Source organism: Peromyscus eremicus, chromosome 7 (genome assembly GCF_949786415.1).
Source record: "Peromyscus eremicus chromosome 7, PerEre_H2_v1, whole genome shotgun sequence".
Lineage (NCBI taxonomy): Eukaryota > Metazoa > Chordata > Mammalia > Rodentia > Cricetidae > Peromyscus > Peromyscus eremicus.
The window spans coordinates 114,985,556-115,001,916 of record NC_081422.1 but is presented as its reverse complement, the minus strand read 5'-3'; the positions used below and the strand labels follow the sequence as shown (position 1 = coordinate 115,001,916).

Here is a 16,361-nt window from a genome sequence, read left to right as displayed (position 1 = left end):
CGCTCATGGCCTTCTCCCCCCTCTGCGAGGTAGACTCCATCGTGGCAGGATTTGGGTTGGCTTCCCCACCAACCAAAATTATTTTTATTATTATTTTTTATATAATATATATTATATATTTTTTATATAATAATATAATTGCTGTGGGATGTTCTGTGTGGCAAATGTGTTGCTAATTAGTCAATAAATAAAACACTGATTGGCCATTGACTAGGCAGGAAGTGTAGGCGGGACAAGGAGGAGAATAAAGCTGGGAAGTGGAAGGCTGAGTCAGAGAGACACTGCCAGCCGCCATGATGAGAAACAGCATGTGAAGATGCCGGTAAGCCACAAGCCATGTGGCAAGGTATAGATTAATGGAAATGGGTTAATTTAAGCTGTAAGAGCAGTTAGCAAGAAGCCTGCCACGGCCATACAGTTTGAAAGCAACATAAGTCTCTGTGTTTACTTGGTTGGGTCTGAGGCTGTGGGACTGGCAGGTGAGAGAGATTTGCCCTGACCGTGGGCCAGGCAGGAAAACTCTAGCTACATATAATTATTATTATTTCCTGATACCAGCCAAGGACACTTCAGGTGTCCTGAATATTTGTTGCAAAAACTAAAATCATTCTAAATGCAACACAGATGGGATCCTGGAGCTGGAAAAGACATTATTGGCACCTGGTAAAGTTTTAACAAGGCCTTCACTTAGTTATTATCTGTTTTGATAGCATTGATGTGCTCGGGTAAGGTGCTGACATGGGGCAGAGATGCGACTGGTGTGGCTTGCTTGCAGGAGACTGGAGGTTCAGTTCTTGGTCCAGGCAGGAAGTTTGTTTTGGATGATTAGCCCTGGGTATTCAAAGATGCTTCGGCTTTTAGAAAGGAATACACTTCCGTCCAGTTTTACCTTGACAGAGGTCCCCTATTTAAAGCAGGCACAGCCCCAGGGCTGCCCTCCCAGCACTTGATTCAGTTTCCCCTTTCTTTCTGATTTACTGACCATGCTGTTGCCTCAGGTCCATGTCTGTGAGGATGAGGGGTCCTGTTCTCCAGTCTCCCTCTAGTTCCCAGAGCACCATCTGACACAAAATAGACTTTCATTAGTTCCCAAATATGATTCATGCTTGAAAACAGAGCTAACTGTGTATACAATAGAGGGTGGGAAGGGACGTGGGGGTGGGGCGGGGGCAGGTCTATCTGGTGCCTGCTCAGCTGGCACGCCTCCTGCTTCTAGCATGTTCCTGGAGCTGGGACTGTAGTAAGGGAACAAGAATTCTAGAAGCATTTGCGTTCAATGAGTGTGTGTGTGAATCCACCCCAGGGTGTCTGTCACCCCACTTCACACCAGTCCCGGACTTAAACATTGTCTCTTCCGTTGAGTTCTGTGAGATGTAATAACTCGCTATCATTGATGGCTTTAGTTTTTAAGAAAGAAATGATAAAGTGGCACGAGGAAAGCTGTTATGTTTGTGATGCTCTGGCCCTTAGAAACAGCCTTTCATGAAACTTGGCAGTGGTGGCGCACACCTTGAATCCCAGCGCTCAGGAGGCAGAGACAGTTGGATTTCTGAGTCTGAGGCCAGCCTGGTCTACAGAGAAGAGTTCCAGGACAGCCAGGGCTACACAGAGAAACCCTGTCTCTCTATATATATAAATATATATAAAATGATGGCCTTACATCCACATACTCCCGGGACCTGGGTTATCCTGCTCTGTGATGTTGCATGCTGAGGAAGTCAAGTCCCCCGAGAACTCATACATCGCAGGTTCCAGCAGGGGTGGGACCATCACATCCAACATGACTGTACATACGACATGGCTTGAGTGGCAGGTAACAGAATTGCTGTCATACATAGAGCCCACACTTGATGTCTAGTGCCTCCAATGCCACCAACCTGAAGCACAGAGGCTTGGTGCTCTTGCTCTCTCAGCTCTTGGGCTGGGAATGCAGGCCCTATTGGCTCCTGGGATTCCAGGGGGAAGGACCTAACCTCTGGACCTGCTCCATGACAGTCCAGACAGGGAATCCTTCAGCCTTATTTGGAGAATGATGAAGAGAGGTGGTTGTCTCAAGGTGATGTAATGGTATTTCTGTCTGGTCTATTGTAGGAGCATCAGGAAAGCATTCTGGGTAATACCATGCAGAGTGTGATCGCGTTACTCAACAATCTGGTTGCTTACAAAGACTCAAACATGCAGCTGCTTTATGAGCAAGGTAAGCTGGGAATTGAACCTGGGCCCCTGGAAGAGCAGCCAGTGCTCTAACCAGCTGGAGTTGTTGGGCCAGCCCCTAATGGATGGTTATTAGGCTTGGTCTCAAAGGTAAGCCATGGACTCAGATTATCAATCCCAGTTGTGATATTTCACTCCAGATGTCAGAGCTCTGCTTCTACATGGCTTCTGTGCTCAAATGTTTTTAGTGTTTTTTCCTGTCCTAAGGAAAATATGCATCACCTTCTAATAAGAAATATCAGCAAAAGTTGTGGGCTTTGGGTATGTAGCCATGTCAGTTCCTGACCATGGCAGTACCTTACCCTGTCTGTGGACGCAGCTTCGTCTGTTTAGTGTAGGCTATCTCCAGAGGGAGGCAGCTTCAGATGAAGTAGCCAAGGAACTGACAGAGGAGAGAGGATCTGAGCTCCAGGTCACAGGAAAGGTTCATAAATCAGAGCGGTGGCCTCCGGCCTGGACTTTGTCTTCTTACTGTCCCGTCTGCAGGTGGTGACGGGGACCCAGGTGAGGCAAGGGTATGAGGAGTCTGGATGCTCTCCAGGGGCGGAGTGGGGGGTGCACAGGCTGGCGGTATCATGGGGCCAGGGCCTGGGTGTTCGGGGACAGAGGTCTGGAACTTGAGGAACCATCTGACCCCAAAGACCTGAGCAGTACTCTTATAGCTAAGGATGAACTTGAACTCCTGACCCCTCCACACTGAAGGGCTGGGATTTCAGGTGTACAGTTACCACTGGATTTGAATGTTGATGTGTAACTCAGTGGTTTTGCTGTGGGTTTTTTTCCCTTAAACATTTTCATTTTAAATGAAATATTTAGGGGGAGAATTATTATAAAACAAAGTAGGACTGTTTGCTTATATTTGAAAAATATCAGCGTTGTTAACGTTTTGGAGCTGACTTTGGGCTCATCCCTGCGCCGTGGCATTTCTGTAATGGATCTGAACACCAGCTTGCCTTTCCCAGCAGAGCTCTGAGGGTAATGGATTTACACAACACAGCACAATGCCACCAAAGCAGAAAACAAAACAAAAACGAAACAGAGTACCGCCGAAGAATCATTTAAAGAAATTCTTTGTCTTCAATGGTTCATGGAGTGTCAGAAATCAAAACACTGATTTTTTTTAAGTCAGGTTTATATTAATCTGTCTAAATCAGTGTTTACTCAAGAGGCCAGAAAATCACGGCGTAAGTTGTTTGTGCTGTGAAAATAAAGAGACCACACACATGACAGCCTTCTTAGCCTCCTTTAAGAATAGCATTCGGGCCGGGCGGTGGTGGCGCAGGCCTTTAATCCCAGCACTCGGGAGGCAGAGCCAGGCGGATCTCTGTGAGTTCGAGGCCAACTTGGGCTACCAAGTGAGTTCCAGGAGAAGCGCAAAGCTACACAGAGAAACCCTGTCTCGAAAAACCAAAAAAAAAAAAAAAAAAAAAAGAATAGCATTCAAAGCTGGGTGGCACATGGCTGTCACCCTCGCACTTAGGAGGTCCAGGCCAGCCTCAGCTGCATAGTGAGTTCCAGGCTAGCCTGGACTACATGAAACCCTGTTTCAAAACACACACACACACACACACACACACACACACACACACACACACACACAGGCTGGAGAGATGGCTCAGTGGTTAAGAACACTGACTGTTCTTCCAGAGGTCCTGAGTTCAATTCCCTGCAACCACATGGTGGCTCACAACCATCTGTAATGAGAATATGTATATATAATAAATAGCTAAATCTTTAAAAACAAAAACAAAAACAAAAACACACACACTAAACAGATTGGCAGACCTGTACCCAGGAGATACAGTAAGTGGCACTTGGGGGACACAAACAACCTTTGCCAGGTGGCTTTGGCTAGCCTCTAGACTGCAGCAATCCTCCTGCCTCAGCCTCTTTAGGTCTGGGATTTCAGATTGTCCACCAGGCCTGGTTTAGTGTAATTTTTTAAAATTGTTTTATTTTTAATTATATAAGTGTCCATCCGTCTGTCTGTGTCAGTGTGTGCACATGAGTGCAGGAGCCTTCTGATGTCAGAGGCACTTGCTGCCCTGGAGCTGGAGTTAAAGCTGATGTGAGCTGCCTGGTGCGGGTGCTGAGAACTGAACTCAGGTCCTCTGCAAGAGCAGAATGTGCACTAGCTGGAGCCACTGAGCCGCCTCCAGCCCCTGCTCATTCTGTAGAGAGTAACTGGCGTGCACATGTTTAACCTGGTGATGGAGCTACAATAGGAAGCTGAAGTTGTTTTCTGGCTGGTCTCCAGGGCCAGGCATTGTCTTTCCTTGGTGTTTAGCAAAACCTGAGAAAATCCTTTAGTGTTCTAAAATGTGTTCTCTGGAAGCTTCTAGACGCCTTAGCTACACAGATGTGTTAAAAGTTTAATCACCCAGTGTAGATGTAGCTGTCTTGTTAAATAAGAAACACAGAACCAATGTAGAGAAGAAAGCCCAAGAGGTCAGAGCAATAACTAAGAGCTAAAAACCTTACCCTTCACTGCCGCTGCTGACCTCCTCAGCAAGAGACCTAAATCCTGTGTGTTTGTCCTTTTATTGACTTTCTGTTCTGCCTTCTCATTGGTTGTAAACTCAACCACATGACCTCCTTGTCACTGCCCATCTATACAGACCTCCAGGTCTTCTATGGTTGGTATTGAGATTAAAGGCGTGTGACTCCATGCTGGTGGTATCCTTGAACACACAGAGATCTGCCTGTCATGTGATTGGGATTAAGGGTGTGTGCTACCACTGCCAGACTTCTGCTATGGCTTGCTATTAGCTCTGACCCCCAGGCAACTTTATTAACATACAAATAAAATCACATTTCAGTACAAAATATCACCATAACCCAGACTAGGACAGTTCTCCTTAGATCTGTGCAGAGGCAGTATCTGAAGGGAGCAGTGAGTCTGGCTAAGAGGCCGCGTCTACACAGCCATGTACACAGCATAGATACTGTGTCCAGGCTCCCTGGCTGTGAACTGGCGGAACAGCAAGGGCTGGCATGAAGACTGCCGGCATTCACATCTCAGCCCTGCTGTCATCACTTGCAAACCTGAAATGTCTACTTCGTGTCTCTGCCTGTTTTCTCACCTCTGTGATGGGGATGATGACAGCACACCCACCCACCTGGAGGGTTAAGCTGTTAGATGGGTGTGAACCACTGGGAAGGGGCCAGCACGTAGAAAACCCAATAGAAGCAATCACTTTTCCACAAACTGGTCAGATTCCCCGAGGAGAATTTATACTCTCCTTCTTCTCCCTGACGCTTCACACCTGGAGAACTTAGACACTTCCTGGACTCAGTCTTTCTGACACCCTGTTGGCATGGGAATAGGATGAAGAGCTGTGGTGTGGGCATGTGCCATGCACTGCATGTGAGGCTGTGCACACGGATGTCGCGTCCGCCTCGACCAGCAAGGAAGACGTGACGCCAGGCTCTTCTCTAAGCAGTTTATTCAGGAACTTTGAACAATCTTCTGACCCCGGGGAAAGTCATTTTCTTCTTCTCTCTCACTCATACTCTCTCTCTCTCACAGTCACTCTCACAATCTCCCTCACAGGAAAGTCAGCCCACGCCCTTTATAGCCACTGGGCAATCAACCCCGTGGTGCCACGTGGACAATGCCGCTAGGGTCAGACATATGCAAGCAAGCCAGATTAGGTCCAGGTGCGCAGAGGCAAGCCAGATCCTAGCCTTAGCCAAATAAGGAGCACCTGCCATCGGGAAGGCAGAAACTAGACGCCATCTTTGAGGCACGGCCGTGCACGGCTCTCTACACACGGACAGGGTTAGCGAGATACGGTAAGACCACATGTGAAGCGCGTGAGAGATACAGCTGCTCAAGAGCAGCTGTGGTACCCGCCACTCCCCAAAGGTCCGTCCTAACCCTGTGTCCCTGCCTCTCACCCATTTTGCTGGCACTCTTCAGTGTGGTCTTAGCTCTTCATCCTGAGGTGTGGTCTCGTTTCAGGAGGAAGGACTTCCCACTTGGTCTCCATTTTGTGCTCAGCTCTGGTCCCGAGTACTCTGCAGTTCAAGGGAGACTGGATGGCCGTAAGGGACCATCTGGGGGCTGTGGCACCCACTGGTCACCTCTGCTGTTCTCTGAGCTGCTTGTTTGGCTGTTGGCTTGCTTCCAGGGTCTGTCTCAGACATCACTGTGAAAATCTGTTCCATGGAAAGAGGGTTGTTGGGAAAAGGGACAGGGGAGGTGGGAGGTTGTTGGGGAGGGGAGGTGGCATTTGGACAGTGGTGAACCTTCCCTCTAAGGTAAAACCGGTGGGATGTGTTCATATTCTGTGTAGTTCACCCACTTGGCATGTGCAGGTGTGCCGACCCTGCACTCCCTTCCTCAGCAGTGAAGCACTCCCTCCCCCGCCCTCCCCCTCCCCCGGTACGGTTATTGAGAACCTACTGTGTGTAAGATATGATGCACTGGAAGACCATCAGGATTTGTAACGGCTGCCATGCTCCTCTCTTGACCCTTCTCACCCAGCTGGCTGGGATGCTCCCCATCCATGTCTGGGAGCTGAAACATTTCATGCAGTGGCCTCATCTCCTTTTGTCTATTTCGAAGTAGCAACAGCAACCTGTCAATCAACAAACGTGTGTTTCCTTCTTTATTGTTTCATGACATTTGTGTGGCTTCCTGCTGGAGCCCCTTCCTCAGTGCTTAGCCAGGTTCTTCGGGTCTCCAGTGTTTTAACACAGCAAAGTCATCTTACCAGCCACCAAAAAGCTTCTCAAGGAAATCTAACAAGCTTCATCCTCCCTCTTCTGGGTGTTTTTTTTTTTTTTTTTTTTTTTTTGGTTATTTTATTTTTAATTTGAGACAAGGCCTCACTGTGTAGCTCTGGCTGTCCTGGAACTCACTGTGTAGATCAGGCTGGCTTTGAACACATAGAAATCCACTTGCCTCTGCCTCCTGAGTACTGAGATTAAAGCTGTGTGCCACTGTACCTGGCCTGGAATAGATTTTGAAACATGAAAGTTGGGAAGGGAAATACTCAATAGAGAGTGGGTGTGAGACACTGGAGGAAGACTCCGGCAGATGCGCCTTCAGTGGGTCTCAGGAGCTACCGAAGGGTGTGTATCCATGAGTTCGGAAACATTTGAGATGCTCACATGCTCATCAGAGAAGGCAGCATGGCCTGGCGGGTAGAGTAGGTTTGAATCTGCTGTCTGCAGCTTTATTCCCTGAGACGCTCCGAGACTCATCTCTCTAGAGAAAAATGTGCCACTTCCAAATGTTTGTTTTGAAAGTCAAATGATAATATATGTAAATTTTCCATGCATAATCACTGGAATTAGCATAACTATTTAAAGGTAAGTAGTAAAAGCCAGTGAGCCTGTGAGCTTGGCATCTGACCATGTGGAGATCGTGAGGAGGAGGGAAGGGAAGCTGCAGCTGAGTAGTTAGAGGAGACAGTGTCGTCTCCAGTTCTAATTGAGATAGCCTTTACCAACCCTCAAAGAGGAGACAGTGTCATCTCCGGTTCTAATTGAGATAGCCTTTACCAACCCTCAAAGAGGAGACAGTGTCATCTCCGGTTCTAATTGAGATAGCCTTTACCAACCCTCAAAGAGGAGACAGTGTCGTCTCCAGTTCTAATTGAGATAGCCTTTACCAACCCTCAAAAAGTAGCCAATGCACCAGAGTCCCTGTTGTTGATAAGTGGAAAAGGAGTGACCGCAGGATTCTGAACAAAGGACAGTTCTGTCAGGAGATGAGGAAGAAGGCTTCATCAGGGAGGTCTGTGTAAAAGCACTGATGGAGGTGTGGCCCAGGAGGCAGAACCGTGGGCTCCTTTCTCACCTACCAGACTGAACTTCTGTGCACAGAACTCTGGCTTGATCACAGCTTGTGGAGAAGAGGAGCCACACTTCCGGTGGATTAGCACAGCAGACGTTGCATTAGTGTTCATTTAACGGTAGTTTAGCTAGCACTCCTCATCTGGGGTTGGCTTTCTGCTTCACTGTATCTGGCGCCTTCTTTCATGGCCCGTCATCCCCCAGGGTCTTAGAATCCCTTGCACTTGTCAGTGGAAGAGTGGAGAAGGAAGGTATCCTTCTGTTTCAGCAGAGGAATAAATGTCTGCAAACCATGCATTTGAAGAGAAACTAATATCTGTAATATATAAAGAACATCTACAACTCAGTGATGGGGAAGCATACAGCCTAGTTTACAGTCGAGTAGAAGATTTGAATAGACACAGTGGGTGTCTACACTCGCATCTGCCTGTCCTGTGGGGCAGGGGTAGGTCAGACTTGAGTGACTCCAGAAGGCTGGGCCCTGAGGTGTTTCGTGGTGGTTTTATTATTCGTTGGCATTTTTTTAGTTTTTCCTTTGGTATATGCAGAGCATCAGTTTCAGCCCCCATGGTGAATACTAAAGTTCACAGCTTCTCAGATACGATGGCATACAGTCTGCATGTAGCTTGGGTGCATCTTCCTGGACATTTCATATCCTCTGAGTTCCTGACACAAGAGCGATGTCACGGAAGTGAGGACCCGAGTTCTATTGGAAGTCCCCAGGCAGCCACTTTGTGTTTAACAGGCTGGAGACTGGGGGACATGGAGGTCAGCTCTGGACCTGGGGACACACTGCACTGTGACCAGGGTGAGAGGCTGGCCTTTGGCCTCGGAGCTTCAGCTGTGAGATGCTGATTCCTGCTTGCACCGAGTTTACTGAAGAGCCCTGCCATTTCCAAGATGAAATGCAGGGGAGAAGTTAATGTGAGGAAAGCGGGCTATTAAGATGTAAATTGTTTTGTGTGTAAGAGCTTTCTTGATGTGCAGGCACACATTCACTTTTTATTCCCTTCTGTCGAGGCTGCCACATTTGGGAACTGAAGATGGAAATGTGGAAGCGAGCAGGTTAGATTCATGCAAAAAAACAGCGACCAACATCTGCGTCTTTCCTGTGATGGAGTCAGCGTTCTGGTGCCTCCTCCTTTATATCCTTGGAGGGAAAACAAATCTCATGCAGGCGGCAGTTACTGCAGCTCATTGCTTCAGGATTCAGCATGCGGGACATTAAAGCGAAGATGGTTATTAATGGGATTAAAACAGTAATAAAACTTTATGGAGGCATTTAATAACTCCTCCACATACCATGAAACAAGGCTAAACCTCACCCTTCACGGGTGAAGTGTGCTGTCTGTCTTGGGGTCCACTGCTCTGACTTAGCTGAATGTCAAGAGATAACTGAGATGAGATTTCTTCACGTGCATTTTATTGTTAAAACCCTCAGGATCCCAAACACTTAAGAGGTGAGAGCCCCAGAGAGCAGTGATCTAGGGGAACATTTTTGATAAAGAGTAGGCCATAGGCCCCTTTCACTTGCAGATACGTAAACTGGGGGCTGGCAGGCAATGGGAGCACTTGTCTATGGAAGCACTGAAGCATGAGCTAAATCCGGTTTCCTGGGGATGCTCTCCCATCTACCCTCCCATCATCTGCACTCTCAGCTGGAGACTCACTCTGGTGCCCTGGCCTGAAGCACCGTGGAACACCCAAGGCAGATTTCGGAAATAACTCTGAAAGAGGATTTGTTATGTTTGAAACAAAGTCACTGGAGGCGGGTGTGTGTGTGTGTGTCTTGGATTGAGCGGGTCAGCACTGCCAGCACAGCAGTGCAGTCCTCGTCCCATCTTGACCTTTATGGTCACTGAGAGGACCCTCTCCAGCCGACTTGATCAGATATTTGTCCTTGCATAAAGGGATATGCTTTCTAGTATGAGCCCTGGCATGCCATTGTTGTTCAATAAAAACTGGTCAGGAGCAGAAGCCTTAATAAATGGTGATGCTGGAGCAAGAACCTCCTGCGGGAATATCAATACAATTCGCTCTTCCTGCCTGGAGGTGCTTCTGCAGCGGCTGAGGGAAGAGAGGTGGAGGCACCTCAGCATCCGGCTTCAGCAGAGCAGCAAAGCAATGCTCCTTGAGGAAGCTACAGAGGCAAGGGGGCCTGTACTGATCTCAGGCCCTCCGTGGAAGTGTGGCTCTGGTTCTGCCACTGTGCTGTGCTGATTGAAGTGGGGTCTGCACTCTGGGTGGGACCCCATGCTACTGTATTGCTGGCTATGGGCATCTTCCCTGTTCCTTCCCACTCTCAATCCCAGCAGGTATTGTGTGGAGTCATCATCCGCTTTTGCAGTGAAGACAGAGGTAGCCATAAAATTGTTGTGTAGTGATACAGGGTCAGTGACTCCCTGCTAAGCCCTGGTCCAGACAGACTCCTGCCGTGAGGGATCACAGACGAAGACGTCAGTGCCGTGCACTTTGGTTCCGGCTGCTGGGTAGTATGACCTGAAGTCAGGAATGAAAAGGTCCTAGCTTTGCTTTTCTTGGGGTTGCTTTGGCTTTTCAGGGTCTTTGTGCATCTGTGAACTTAAGGATTTAATTCTAACTCTGTAAGGAAAGCTGTTGGTATTTTGGTTGTGATTCTAAGGGTTTCCTGGCATGGATGTTGGGAACTGATCTCTGCCAGAGAACCAAGCTCTCCCGACACTTGGGCCATCTCTCCAGCCCTGTGTGAGGTTTGTTCAGTGTTGATTTGACTTGCTAACAATCTGTAGAGTGGGTGTGCATCTGTGTTTGTCTGGATATGAGTTTAGTCTTTGTGTTTCCATTGTGTCCTTGTCAGGTTTTGGTAGAGTAATGATTGTCTCATAAGGTGCTTAGGGAAGGGCACTGTCTCCCTGGGTAGTTTGGGGAGGGCAATGTTCCTTCCCTTGTTTGTTTATATTGATAATTAATGTTGGCACCCAGACAGCCTTGTTAATATGTGCCTTTCCCTGGCTTCAGGGCCAATGGCCACAAATGTAGTTATTATAAAGCCCATTTGCAGTGGGTGCATAGCTGTGTTTGCATCTGGATCTTTCTGTGTGTATGCATGCAATGACACATGTATTCCGTGTGTCTGTGATTAAGAGCAATGTTACTCTTTTTCTTTAAGAATTATTTATTTATTTATTTAGTGTACATGTGCGTGTGTGTGTGTGTGTGTGTGTGTGTGTGTGTGTGTGTGTGTGTGACACCTGTGCTGGTGCCAGTGGAAACCAAAAGATCCCCTGAACTGGAGTTACAGGTGGTTGTGAGCCACCATGTGAGTGCTGGGAACTGAACCAGGGTCTTCCACAAGAGCAGCCAGTGCTTTTATTTTTTTTATTTTTTATTTTTGGTTTTTTTTTCGAGACAGGGTTTCTCTGTATAGCTTTGTGCCTCTCCTGGAACTCACTTGGTAGCCCAGGCTGGCCTTGAACTCACAGAGATCCGCCTGGCTCTGCCTCCCGAGTGCTGGGATCAAAGGCATGCGCCACCACCGCCTGGCTTCAGCCAGTGCTTTTAACAACTATCTGTCTCCTCAGCTCAATGCTAGTTCATTTTAAATTACAACTTTTGATTAGACTGAAAATTGCCAAGACATGAAATGTTATCTCTAAATGTATGTTTATGGTTTGCATTTCTAGATTTAAGTATAACTGAATCAATGTGATGTATTCAGGTATGGGGCAAAGTTAAACAGATAATTTCTACGGGGAGATGACGGCCATGTATTTCCCCTCTGAGAGCCATCATGTATAAGGAGGCATGACTAGTTCTTCTCAGGTCATTGAGGGAGGGGGTGTCTACAGCTTCTTTCTTTTCAGCTGTCAGGTTTAATTAGCAGCTGATCAGACACTGATGGGAAATGAATTCAGAATATCTGTGTCAGTCTGAAGGCCTGAGCATCTCACAGACCAGAAACACAGAGCTGGCTTTATTTCCAGTTGCTCATCATTCGTGTTTGTTGAGGATGGACCAATTGTAGCCACTGCTACAGACTGGTCACAACTGGATAAATCAAAGGCCCCTTCCAAACAGCTGTGCCGTGGTGTGTGGTGGACTTGTCAGGCAGCAGTGGGGTGAGCAGGAGGGCAGCATCCTGAGATGCAGCTCTTATGTACAGAGCCAATGGCAAGGCCTCTCTTCTTATGAGCACATTTGAGCATAAACATGGAGGTTGGAGAAGGGATGAAGGGAGGTGAGGGGGAGGGCCAGCTATGCCATCCTGTAGGTGACAGGCATTCTCTGACCATCTCAGTATTCCTGTCTTAATTCAAAATAAATAGAATAGTTAGTACTTCTCTATTTCTATGAAGATTGAGATTTTTGTTTTCATGGACTCAGCCATAAGTGTTTTTTTCTATTGCTGAAAAAAAAACAAACAAGCAAAACCCAACAACAATAAAAGCACTGATTCTATTAGTATTTCTAGGACTTTAAGGTCTAGAATTAGACATTTCTAATACAAATCCATTTTTATTTCTAAGTAAAATTCAGACCCCACACAGACACACAGTGCTTCTCTATGTAGTTGGACATTTCTCTCCCGCCCACCGCTTCCAAAATAACCACTCAGAAGCTTAATATTACTTCTAAATGTTCAGCCAATAGATCAGGCTTATTACTGTGGTGATATTTTGTTGTACCCTAATAAAATTTGCCTGAAGATCAGAAGATAGAGCCAGCCAGAGTTAAACACCAAGGCCAGGCAGTGGTGGCACACACCTTTAATCCTAGCACTTGGGAGGCAGAGATCCATCTGGGTCTCTGTGAGTTCAAGGCCACACTGGGCTACATGAGATTGATCCGGTCTAGGAGAGAAACAGAGCCAGCAGTGGTGGCACACACCTTTAACCCCAGTATTTGGGAAACACACACGCCATTAATCCCAGCACTAGGAAGGTTGAGATAGGAAGTGAAATGGCTGGGCGGAGAAAGGCATATAAGCAGTTCAGCTCCCTTTCAGGTGAGGATGCAGAGGCTTGCAGTCTGAGGATTCGTGGAGATGGGATCTCACCTCCCTTTCCGCCTGAGCATTCGGTAGTGGTGAGAAGTTTCTCTAGTGGCTTGTTCCTTTGTCTGTCTGATCTTTCAGCATTTACCCCACTATCTGGCTCTGGGTTTTTGTTATAAGACCACTTAGGATTCATGCAACAAATTACTAACTAGCTCTTACATGTAAATTAACCCATAATTCTTATTTATGTTTAGCCATGTGGCTTGGTACCTTTTCTTAGTACAACATTCTTATTTTACTTCCTCTGTGTCTTGTAGCTAGAGTTGTCCTGCCTGGCCCACAGTCAGGACAAATCTCTGTCACCTGCCAGTCCCACAGCCGCTCAGAACCCGACCAAGTAAACACAGAGACTTATATTGCTTACAAACTGTATGGCCGTGGCAGGCTTCTTGCTAACTGTTCTTATAGCTTAAATTAATCCATTTCCATAAATCTATACCTTGCCACGTGGCTCACGCTGCATCTTCACATGCTGCTTGTCATGGTAGCGGCTGGCAGTGACTCCCTCTGCCTTCCTGTTTTCTCTGTTCTCCTCTCTGTTAGTCCCGCCTATACTTCCTGCCTGGCCACTGGCCAATCAGTGTTTTATTTATTGACCAATCAGAGCATTTGACATACAGAACATCCCACAGCAGTGTCTGGCTGGTGACTCCTGACACTCCGCCCTTCTCCCTCATCATCATTCTGTTTGGCTTCTCTCACCTAACTTCCTGCCCCAGCTAACAGCCTGTCGGCTTTTTATTAACCAGTGAGAATAATACATATTCACAGTGTAGAAAAGGGTTGCTCCACAGCATCTCTGTGTTATGTCACGATGTTGGAAATGTCAGATAATAGTGACTATGTCCCCCACTTTCCTTTTAGGGAGCTGTCCATGTGAGGATGACTAACTGAGATCCTACAGTTTTTCTATATGTGTTTTACCAAAACTCCTTGTGCTTATATTTTGTTTTGTTATAAAAGAAAACAACAACTTTGGAAAGGGCTGGAGAGATGGCTCGGTGGTTAGATGCCTCTGCTCTTGTAGATAAACTGAGTTTGGTTTCCCAGTACCCATGTGGGCAGCTTACAGCCACTGAAAACTCCAGCTCCAGGGATCAAACACCCTCTTCTGGTATCCATCCATACTGCACTTGGTGCATACACAGATGGACCACACACACACACACACACACACACACACACACACACTCATACAATTAGAATATTTTTCTCCCCATGCTTCCCCTTTCCTGCTTAATCTCCAGTTGTGATTCATATGAAAACAAATGTCTTGTATGTACTTATATATGTACTTGAATCTCATCTCTGTTTCCCAATTTAATCTTCTTCTACATTTCTTAGACGGAGTCATTTCTACAGCTCTATCTTCAGGTGGGCTGAGTCCCCCCTCCCCCTTCTTCCCACCAGGGATGCATCATGCACTTTTTGTTCCAGATTCATAAGTTTTATGTCTCGGGGTCCACTGTTAATTTGTTATGCCTATGTTTTCTATGTCATTGTATATTATCCTTGGCTACTTTAAAATGCTGCTGCATCACCTTGGTGTCTCTCCTGCCCTCCGTCTCTCCTGGGTTGTAGATTGTACTTCCTGGCTTCTGGAGAATTCTGCTCGTTTTGTTTTGCAGGTAGTTATTCTGGGGTCTGTGCTGCACATCCGAGTCCTGTCTGTAGACAGAATGCCAAGTCTCCTCTGGCTGTCACTTAATTTATAGGTGGCTCAGCTTGAGTCTTTCAAGGCTTATTTGAAATTCCTGTTGCCTCAGCTGTGTTAATAAGGAATGGCACTATGGGTCTTAGTTAAATACTCAAGAATCTTTAGCAAGGCCCCCCCTCTGGGGCTGTCAGAACTTGTTTCCAGCTGTGTGGGATGGGCAGCTTCCACAGGACTCAGGCTTGCAGGGATGATCTTCAGCACACTTCCCTCTGTTTCATACAGGGAACACCTTAGAACTTACCTTGAGCTAAGTTTGGGGAGCAACGTGCAGGTCTCTGAGTGGGTCTTCATTTCTCTGCCCTTAACCTTTGGCTTTCCCGGCAGACACTAACTCCAGTGCCAGCTTCTCCTCACTGAGGAAGAGAGCATTGCTCTGCTCAGGCTTGCCGCCTGCACCTGGGAAAGTCCCACTAGACCCACACTGCAGGAGTAAGGGAACTGGATTCAGGTTTCTCTCTCTAGAGTTGGAGCCTTGACAGTTTCTGTAAATCCCACTGGGTGAGAATAAGACCATTATCACAGTTTTAGAGCCAAATTTGAAGCAAGCTTTATTAAAATACTGACCAGGAAGATGGACACTGACCAGGTCCACACCTGGGATCCCCAGAGAATGGTACCAAAGTATGTTAGTCAGGTGATTATAAAGGCAAGCTCCGTAAGGCTACGTACTTCCTGCCTTTGTCTGATGGGGGCAAGCATACATCCTGAGGTACTTCCTGCCTATGTACCTCCCTCCTATGTGTGATCAAACACGTCCTATGCCATTGGGGCAACTGACCTTGTTTATAGCAGTGGAAACATGTGGCTTATTACCTTTCATGAACAGCCCCCAGCATTCCAGGAAGTAATCTGTCCTTGGGCAAGTGGGGCTTACAGGTCAGAGACACGTTTGTTTTATAGATCTCTTATGCACAGTCATTTATACTTAATACATAACTTTAGTCCTCACATGTCCTGTCTAACATTTGAGGGACAGTCGTCTCCTGTATTTGATCTGGGGTTACATCATCATATAAAAGTATCATCATGCCTTGTAGAACTGGTGTGTACTAGTTATGCTATCATCTAGAATTAATTAGGAGGTTTGGTGTGTGCCAGTCATGTTTTTTCACTAACTTCCTTTTTTGTGTATATGAAAACACTCCTATTTGTGAGAGTCGTAACTTTCCCAACTATCATTCCTGTCCTTTGTTTTTCCTGCTGCCGAATTCATAGACATTTACTTGATGTGGTGTTGGCTATTGAGAGGCTCTGGGCCAAAGGAAGAAGTCCTCACCCATACCCTAAAGCACAGTCACTGTGCCTCAACTTCCTTGATGATTGGTTAATCCAAAAACCTACCGACTGAATACTTTCTGTGTTCCAATGTCATGGTCCTCATTGTAGAGCTCAGAAAGGACCTTACTCAGTTTAAATACATGCTCTCCATTTTAAAGGTGTGTTCCTTTGTTAGCTATCCTTTCTGTGAGGAGCTTGCAGTCCAGCTGGGAAGAGACGCCTTGTCTGAGAGGATGGTGTTGCAGACTTGGAAAGTGTACACAGACGCTCTTAAAGGGGAGAGTGTTGAGTGCAGAGGGGTGGGTTGAGGGA

The 16,361-nt window shown here is 46.8% G+C and overlaps 1 protein-coding gene across 4 annotated transcripts in view; it reads left to right on the top strand.

Annotated features, from left to right (window-relative positions):
- Positions 1–16,361, top strand: part of Ulk4 (unc-51 like kinase 4) — a 312,713-nt gene that overhangs the window by 173,375 nt on the left and 122,977 nt on the right. For all 4 annotated transcript variants that reach the window (XM_059268917.1, XM_059268919.1, XM_059268918.1 and 1 more), the window contains exon 32: positions 2,092–2,197. In XM_059268917.1, the coding sequence (XP_059124900.1) occupies positions 2,092–2,197 (106 nt within the window). The remainder of the gene's footprint in view (positions 1–2,091; positions 2,198–16,361) is intronic.